The 9468-nt window shown below is 31.0% G+C and overlaps 1 protein-coding gene across 1 annotated transcript; it reads left to right on the top strand.

Annotated features, from left to right (window-relative positions):
* Window positions 1–1482: 1482 nt before the first annotated feature.
* Window positions 1483–6528, top strand: LOC108376848 (uncharacterized; the record flags this gene model as incomplete). Its single annotated transcript, XM_017633096.1, has 4 exons — window positions 1483–1494; window positions 3416–3563; window positions 4040–4179; window positions 6407–6528. Coding segments are annotated over exons 1-4 (422 nt in total), but the record flags the coding sequence as incomplete, so codon positions are not given.
* Window positions 6529–9468: the final 2940 nt, after the last annotated feature.

Here is a 9468-nt window from a genome sequence, read left to right as displayed (position 1 = left end):
TAGCTAACTAAAAATTTAAAACCACATTTTGATTGATATTATACATTTCAACGAATTATAAGTCCCCAGTGGTTTTAAGAATAAAAAAATTTTTGTTAGTTACGGCCCTTTTGCGTTTCAGCGACGAAGTACACAAGGCCTTTCTACATTAAGAACGATATGCATGCATTATTAATGTTTTTATTTAAATATGTACATATGTATGTATGTGAATAATTGTAGTAAGTCAAACATTCTGAAAAATGCACATCACCGTTTAAAGTAAAAAATCGCATACCGTCACTCTGCAAAACCACGTATCTAACATTTGTGCCAAAAAAAGATATTTGATCAACGGCAGCCCCTGGTATCAAGCCTTTCCATTCGTACGCTATGGTGGTCCAATAAAACTAAAGTCGGAATTTCCATATCAAAAAATATACCCCTATTTTGTGATTTTGAAATAAAAAATATTTGGAAGTCGCTCAAAGGGGTTAAAGCTTTCCAGGTATTTTATATGGGGAAAAAAGAACTTTTCATAGAAATGGCACAGAATTCTTGTAAATCAATAACTTACCATCGGAAAACTCTGTTTCTCTTCATGAGAGTTGCAATAATAATATTCAATGGTTTTCTTAACCATTTTTTAGTACTAAGGTTTTCATTGGTCCCCCCAGTTTCAACTTGGCCTAATTTGATTTTGATTTTTGGCCACTGTGCGCCATTCAAAATTAAGAAAAAATTCTTGCACGGAAATACTCATAAGATAGACCACATGTATGTATATATGTGCATTAGGGTGGTCCAAAATACAAAGGAAAAAAGTTTTTTGCAATCATTAAAAATTCATGTTTTTTTCAACGAATAAGGATATTTTCCTACGAAAATCTTAAAAAAAATTATAATATGTACATAAATATTTCGAAAGTACTGCATAAAGTACATCCACTCTAATATCAAGATTCTTCTTGCGCTAATGAAAAACATTTTCCAAACGCTTAGTACAAGGTTTAAAGCCGCATAGTCTAAGCAAAATAGCAAACTCTTGGGTAATATGGAGCAAAATAAAAAATATTCATCAAACAAATTTTCATTTTTGGGCACTTTCGGTGCGCGCTTCCGACCCCAAAAGATGACTTTATTTTAAAACCATTTGTAATTACGTTAAATTAGTCAGGAATTACGCTATAAAAATGCGGTCCTCAAAACTTACTTAAACTGTATCACACGATTTGTACCATTGGCAGTCACAGAGTGGTGTGTCTAAAATTTTTATCGAAAAGAGTTCACTCAAAAGAACAAATTCCAAACAACCCACTCTCTAAATTTAAAAACGTAAAAATCTGTACAAATGTATAAATGTATAAATCGTGTGTCCGCGCTTAAGAAGTATTCCGGCTCTGCTCTAAAATGTATGTATGTATTAGTGTTGCCAGATTTTTTTTCCAGCCATACGGGACAAACGCATAATTTGTCCCAAAAATACGGGATTTATAAAAATAGATGCGTGAAAAGGTAAGATTTGCAAAGGCTATTTCAATGAAACAATGTTAAGATTAGAAAAGCTTATGATAAATTTCGCTTAATTAATGAAACACTTTTTAATTTATACAAAAATATGAATGTACGTAACATATAATTGACAATACGAGTAAAACAAAGTAAGAGATACAGTTGCGGTCAAATTAATAGCAGCAAAATTAAAAATTACCTGTTGAAACTTATCTTTATTTATTCTTGTAATAATTTTATTTAAATATGGGTCGATGATCTACAAACCACATATAAATCCACAAAATTCACAAAAACTAATTAAACTAAAAAAAAATCGGTTTTGTTAATTAGATTTCCTATAAAGATTTCGAGTATGTGGTTTTATACCCATTCAATTTTAGTATACTGCAAGTGCAAGTTTAAGTCGCTAAAAGTTATTATGGATTTTTTTGTTTTTTTGTGGTGCGTGTTGCGATTTTTTTATTTAAAAGTCAGTTTTGTGCATGCGTTATATGAAAGAAAATTCGCAACAACCCCAACAAATAAAATATTCTAAAAAATCAATGGTAATTTTTAGCTAAATTTCTCTTACTGAGTTGCATGAAATAATGCTTGCTAATGAGCTACTCACATAGCCGCGTTAAAACATGACCATGTTGACTAGAAGTTTACAAGTTGAAAGGAAATGAAATTGTCGAAAATTCGGAAAAAATCTTGTCCGGCGGAACATTCAAATTTAATCAAAATATGGAACGTCGGCAAATACGGATATTTGGAACGCTAGTATTTATAGTATATGGTCAATTTTTAAAATATCGTTTCGGTTTAACGCTCCCATCTTCAGCATTACTAAGCTAATACGGTAGACAAACGCTCGATTCTGTAGCTTGTTAAAAATAATTTTAGAATACCATTTGCAATAACTTCCAAACAAAATTTTATTTCTTACAAAAAAAAAAGTTGCGGAACAAACACTGTTAGAGACTAGATATTCTGCCCAAATCCACAATAAAATCTAAAATTTTTAACTTTGGTCCTAAAATTGTCACGCCCATTTCTAGGGTTTTCCGATAAAAAAAAACATTTTTACTGTATATGTAGGTATTTAACCGTAATAAAATTTCCACAATTTTGACACCTTGCTAATTAAATTTGGTAGGTATAAAAATACTCGATTTAATGAATTTTTCGATTTTACGAATTCGGCGGGCAACATAAGTTTCGTTATACATATTCGACAACGAACTGTATATGTATGTATGTGTGTTTATTATTTTTATAAAAACAAATTTATGGCATTTTTTATGTAGCGTGCCACCATTTAGAACTACAAACTGCAGAGCTCTTCACCTTCGAATAGATTTAAGCGAATGTAAACAAATAGTCAGAGGAGTGAGCAAAATGCCAGACAGTCCAACAGTTAAATAATAAATAGAAGTCATGTGACTTGTATGCGTTCCATGTGCCATTCACTCAATTGAAATAAACTAATAATATTGCACTCAAGCAAGTTAACGCTATTGCTATTCTATTGAAATTTGCGGCTTCATGCAATGGTGTCGACACACATGCATACGCTACCACCACATTTTATTGTTGATGCAACGTGCGGTTGGAAAACGCAGCTTCATCCGCATGTGATGCATTTTGATGATGAACGTCACCGCTAAACGATAGCCAATGTCCGATTCTATTCATATTTTGCTTGACTGGGCCTGTTGTTCTGTCTTGTCGTGTAGGTTGTGACACACGGCCGCTATTTGCAGTCCATTGGTAGAAGCGTCCAGTACGTTTGCGGCAGTTATATTTGTCCATACATACATATGTATGTAATTGAATAATGTTACTATTTTTAATGCGTAAACTAAGTATAAGAAATATTCATACTTGCATACATGCATACATAACTTCATATTAATTATTATTATTTTTGTATTTGCAGTCCACCGGGAATGAGGATCCAAACGAGGTTTACTTGGATTCGGAAATGGAAAAAGTTTTCGCCGGTCCAAGTGCGCACAAGGAAAAGTTCGATGTAACGACATTTCAGGACGCGAATCAGCCGATTGGTTCGTACAAGCAGAGTAATGGTAATTGAGATTGTCTGAGATTAATGTTTATTTTCGTATACAATTTAATTAGATACTTTTGTCGTGATTTTGACTCAAATTTAACGTAAAACCGCAGTTTGTGGATGAAATACAAGTTCCAAAGACAAAAACTAAATACGTACGTACGTACGTAATAAATACGTCCTCAAAAAGTCAGAAACTATTTCCAAACGTCAAAAACAAATAAAGAGCAAAAACTAATTCAAATATGTACTTATCGTCGCCTCGGTAAAAGATTGTCGTAAGCGTCATACGTACGTGTGTAACATACGACAATCTTTTACCCAGGCGACGTTATGTTAGAAATTGTAAAAGACAACACATGGCAAATAGATTTTGTTCGAAAGCAAGTTAAGCATAAAAATAATTAAATACAAATTTGCTACAATATTTCTTATGAATGTAATTCTTTGATGGTAGTAAAAATCACCTGGACTTGCCCATTATCATTACAGTGCATCGTAAAAGTGAACTGAATATTGAAGAGGATTCTGAATATGAAAGCACAACTGACCCCGTCAATCCGCAAAATTATGATGACATACCCGAAGACTATCCATTAGTATCCGAGCGCGCGGGACACGGCGATCATTCGGTAAGTGCACAGAATTTCAGTAATGGACTTTTAGGAGGATATAGTCGCAAATAATTTCCTTTTGTTTTTAACTGGCAATGAAGTATCTCTGCGAACCATCTTCCCCAGTGAACTCAAAAATAGTGTTTAGTGCATCAGGTAGCATTTAGGTTGAAAATAAAAACGGGTTCTTGACCGGTAATTCGGAAATGCTTCTTTTCGTAATAAAAAATATATAAATTTTTGACTCTTAATTACTAATTAGATACTAATAAATTTGATTATAGAAATTAAAAAAAAAAATTGAAATTAGATTAGAATTTGGTTAGACAGACTTAGAGCCATTTCAACAATATAATAGTGGATTCTCTGCCCATTTACACTTTCGCATTCCCAAAACATTCGTATAATTCGCATACCGAATGTGAATGCAAATATTCGCAACATCCCTGATCTGTATACATACATACAGATATAATAAAACTATTGCCGATTTCACTTAAAAACTACTCAATTGATTTTAATGAAATTTTAAAACTAAATTTAAAATTTATTGTTGTTTCAGGTAGGTCCGATTTGCATGAAATTTGCTACGTAGATAACTTATTGCCTACACTCAAATACATGACCAATTCCATCTCAAATCATGCAAGGCGACTGCACCTACACTTAGAGAAGGAATCAAGGTTTTTCGTACTCGATCCTAGCATTTCCGAACTTAAAATCAGACTAAGATTGAAAATACTAAAATAGATTACAAAAATCTGATATTAAGTGTGATATTTTTGAGTACCAAATACCGTAATTAAGATCATGCAAACTTAAAAAATTAAGCATATATCATTAATTTTTTCATGCGTCTCTTTGTGGAAATATTGTTCATATGCATACATCAAACATTCTATGTCGAAATGTGAACGGTTGTGATAACTAACCCAACCTTTTCCTTTATAATGTTCCTTAAAATTAAATACTCGTAGTCATAATAAAAAAGCATCACATTTGATTTGAGTACGAAATTCTTATTTAAAGAATAAAATATTTAGATTCCATATACTTAAATCGAGTTAGTTTATTCTTATTTTTAGGCCGACATTTTTTCCTCAGTGTATCTCTCCAAATCACTAGAAATTTTAGTATATTATTCTACTTAGACATCAAAATTATGTGTTTCAGGCACTTTTGAAAAATGCAATTTTAATTGGTGTTTGAAAATAATTGTGTATATATTCGATGCTATCGCTGATGTTCCTTCGATCGGCCGCTTTAAAACTTTTTTTACAAAAAAATAAATAAAGATGTAATGGCACTTTTCATAAAAAATTTAAAACCAATTTTTTCAGAAAGGCCTTTTCTTTGGCTACATTTTTTAAGGATAGCTTACCTCAATTCCTATATTTTGATATATTTGGCATTTAGGTTATTTTTGTTTTTTAAGAGATTTAAAAAAAATTAAAAATATATATTTTTAGCCTAGTCAAGTTAGCTCATTAAATAAGGGTAAGCTTACAATAACTCGCATTGAGCTCAAATTTGGTACCAATGCTTGGCATGCCATTGTAAATGAAATGTAAAAAAGCTTTATTGAGCTAACTTGACTGGGCTAAAAATATATTTTTTTAATTTCTTTTAAATCTCTTAAAACACAAAAATAACCTAAATGCCAAATAAATCAAAATATACGTATTGAGGCAAGCTATTAAAAAAAATAAAAATTTGCCAAAAAAGATAGCCTTTTTGAAAAAATTTAATTTTTTAATTTTTTATGAAAAGCGCAAAGACATCTTTACTTTTTTGTAAACCAAAATTTAATAGCGGCCGATCGACGGAACATCAGCCATATTTGCAATTGGTTGATGGGCGGTTTTGCAAAAACATCGACGATATATAATTATTTTCAAATACCAATTAAAATTCGAATTATAATACAAAAAATTTTGATTTGAGAGAATTGAAAATTTTTGAGTAATTTTTCAAAAGTGCGTGAAAAACGTAATTTTGATGATATCGACAAATAAAAAAAATACATATGCGCTTATTTTTCGAGCAGAATAATCAAGTGATTCAGAGAGATAGGTGCAGTCGATTAAGAACTCTAGTTACTTCAATTTAAGGCTCATGCAATATTTTCCCTTATATCTCTATACTATCACATACATACATATTATTTTATATTATTTTAGTAAGAAGCTATTTAGCAACAAACTCTCTTTTGTACTAATAGTTTAAACCATCTATCTATCAACAGGATAATTCCGCCGAAGAAAAGCAAGTACATTTTGGCAAAAAGAAGGCTGTAGTTTCTCCGCCCACTTTAGTCTACGATGAACAACCCGCTGACAATATACATGAGCGTAAACGACGAAGAAGGTAATTTTCTACTTACATACATTTATATGTGTACATATCGCACACGATCTTCAAAAGTGACACAACTCAAAATTTGGATTTTTTTAAATAATGCACTAAAACTGTACACAGAGCTTTTATTTACCTTTAAGCAAAAGCTGCAGCAAATTGTTGTTATAATTTGTTGAGAATACCTAAAGTAAAGTCTGCCTTGCCAATATGATTAGCATGTGCTAGGAAATAGTTTTTCACAGTTTCTGACGAGTTGTGTCACTTTTGAAGAATTTGTGCGATATGTATGTATTTATATCAGCGCTGTCGTTTGCTAATTTTCGAGCGAAGTGAAAACACACTAAAAGTGAAGTGATTATCGAAGTGATGACTTTCTTGCACAATTAGGGGTGTGGTGTTTTTCGATTAGACTATTTATCACCTGATTGGTTAATCGATTTCTTCTTTTATTACAACAAAAATAACGTTTAACCGTTATTAATTTATAATTTATTGCGTTCCTGTGCAAATTTAGTACTGGAATATCTTTAAAATCACAATATCTAAAACTTTGAGGAAAGAAAATCAAAAATTACAGTTCACTGATGATACTAACACTAAAAATTAATTTATCGATTATCGACAACACGTCATCACGAGATTCACTTACGACTCGTTTACATTAGGCAATGTTGTCAAGACGATAAGGAAACGCGTATTAGTTGTTCAAAACGCAATTAATTTTGATTAATTATTTTTTTTTTAAATGAAAGCTAATAAAATTTTCAAGAACTAGTTCAGCCCAATTTTTAATTTTTAATTTTTTTATATTAAAATTTTTAGTGCAAAGTGCAAAAAAAGTGCCAATTTTGAAGAAGATCGATTCTCCTGTTCCAGTCAAACAAAGATACATAATAAAAACTAGTTAAAGACAATTTTAGGGTTCTCCCAAAATGAAAAAAAAATTAAAAGTAATAATTTGAAAAGTTATAATGTTCACCAAAAATATTTTTTTTTTGTTTTTCGTTTCTATACAAATTTTGGGTATGCAGTTTTATATATCATTAAATTTTAGTATAATAAAGCGCAAGTTGCAAGTTGCTAATAGTTCGCATTGATTTTTAATAATTTTTTCAACTAGTCTCTTGCAAATTTTATTAGCTTTCACTAACAAAAAAAAAAATATCAAATTGGTTGAGAAATGAAGGCTCCGGTGAATTATGAACATTAAATCCCATTTATTAACCACTGTGCGACGCCAGGTCGGATATTTATTAGGCGTATTTTTAGTAGTAGTTTATGCGAAAAGCTACTCTGCCATATTTACTAGNCGAAAAGTGAGTTTGCGCACATCAGCAAAGTTCTTACGAGTATGCTACATTTGTTGTGCGTTTGTAGTTATATTATGGGCATTCATTTAAACGCGTAAATGCCTCGTAACCACGTAAACCTCGTAAATAAACCGGTTGTTCATGCAAAATTAAATGAGTTCACGAGGTTTATGTGCTTACGAAGTATTTACGCGTTAAGATAATTCCTTCCCGCATTGGGTTTGTATGTAAAAATTATTACACACCAAGTTAGGGCAGCTATAATTGCTGGCCCCAAATGAGGACCCTGAGCAAAAAAAAAAACTCTTCCTTCAAAAGGTATAGTCGAACTCTACCTCTTTCAAATCATTTTTACATTTGTATACTCATTCAATTACAGAGGAAGACTTAGTTGATGCTCTCTTGTAATACATACAAAAATGGAATTGCATAAACCATAATAAAGTTGAGATCAAAAAAACATTTTCACTGAAAGAACGTATTTATACACATAAAGCATTTCATTATATACATACGTATGTCATTAGAACATAACTGCGTTTAAAGTATGTATATTAAGGTGGTCCAAAAACAGTAACGTCAGAATTGTAATGCTCTCACCCCGAAGGATTGTTTTATACCGAAAAAAAGTATACCCCTATTTTTTTATTTTGAAATTAAAAAAAATTTAAATGTCGCTCAAAGCGCTCAAAGTTTTCGATGTATTTTTTTTGTGGGGAAAAGCACATGGTAGAGAATTCTTTAAAATCAACCTTATTCACAAAAAAATATATATATATATATTTATGTATATGTATTTCCTATGTAACTTGTTTAACGGTTGACAATTTTTTGTAATTTTTGTAATTTCAATGCGTAGTGGACATTCAGCATTAATTAATTCCCAAATTTATCATTTAAATTTTCGTCCATTAACGCCCACTGGAAGTGTTTTGATTTTACACTAGAATTGTAATGTAGTTCTCGAATCTAAAATCAATTTAAAGAACTATGTTATAATGCGATTAGAGGATGATTATAAAAACATTAGACATTGGAAACCAATTAGAATTCAACGTTAGAATACGATTAGATACCTAACCTCTTTCTCGATATTGAGAACTATGTTCTTTATGTAGAGAACGCTATAATAATTGACAGTTTTTCTAGTCTTCTTCTTACCTTCCTCTTAGAAAAATATTAGATTTCGAATCGTTTTCTAATATTTCTCTAATCTAAATGTTGCTTGGGTAACTATTTTTTATAGATCCCAAAAAACCCAGAGAAATACAATGGAGGGGGGCCCATAAAAAATTGTTATTATTGAAAAATGGTTAAATAAAGAATTGGGTGTTATAAATGGAAGTTTTCTGAAGACAAACTAAGAAATATTGTTTTTCAAGAATTATATACCACTTATGCGAACAATTGTTTTTTTTTTCATATAAAATTGTACTTGGAAAACTTTAAGGACATTGAGCGTCCTCTAAATATTTTTTGATTTCATAATAAAAACGAGTGATATGTTTTTCTGGTATAGAACAATTCAGTGGGTGAGAGCATTAAAATTTCGACTTTACTTTTTTTACCACCCTAATGCACATATAGACATAATAGTTGTGTTCGATAACAAAATTAGCCAACACCAGCCAACAATCAA

This window comes from Rhagoletis zephyria, unplaced genomic scaffold (assembly GCF_001687245.7).
Source record: "Rhagoletis zephyria isolate East Lansing unplaced genomic scaffold, Rhagoletis_zephyria_1.1 Rzeph_scaffold_11091, whole genome shotgun sequence".
In the NCBI taxonomy this organism is placed as follows: Eukaryota; Metazoa; Arthropoda; class Insecta; order Diptera; family Tephritidae; genus Rhagoletis; species Rhagoletis zephyria.
Note: the sequence above shows the minus strand (reverse complement) of the source record. Positions and strands in the feature narration are given on the sequence as shown.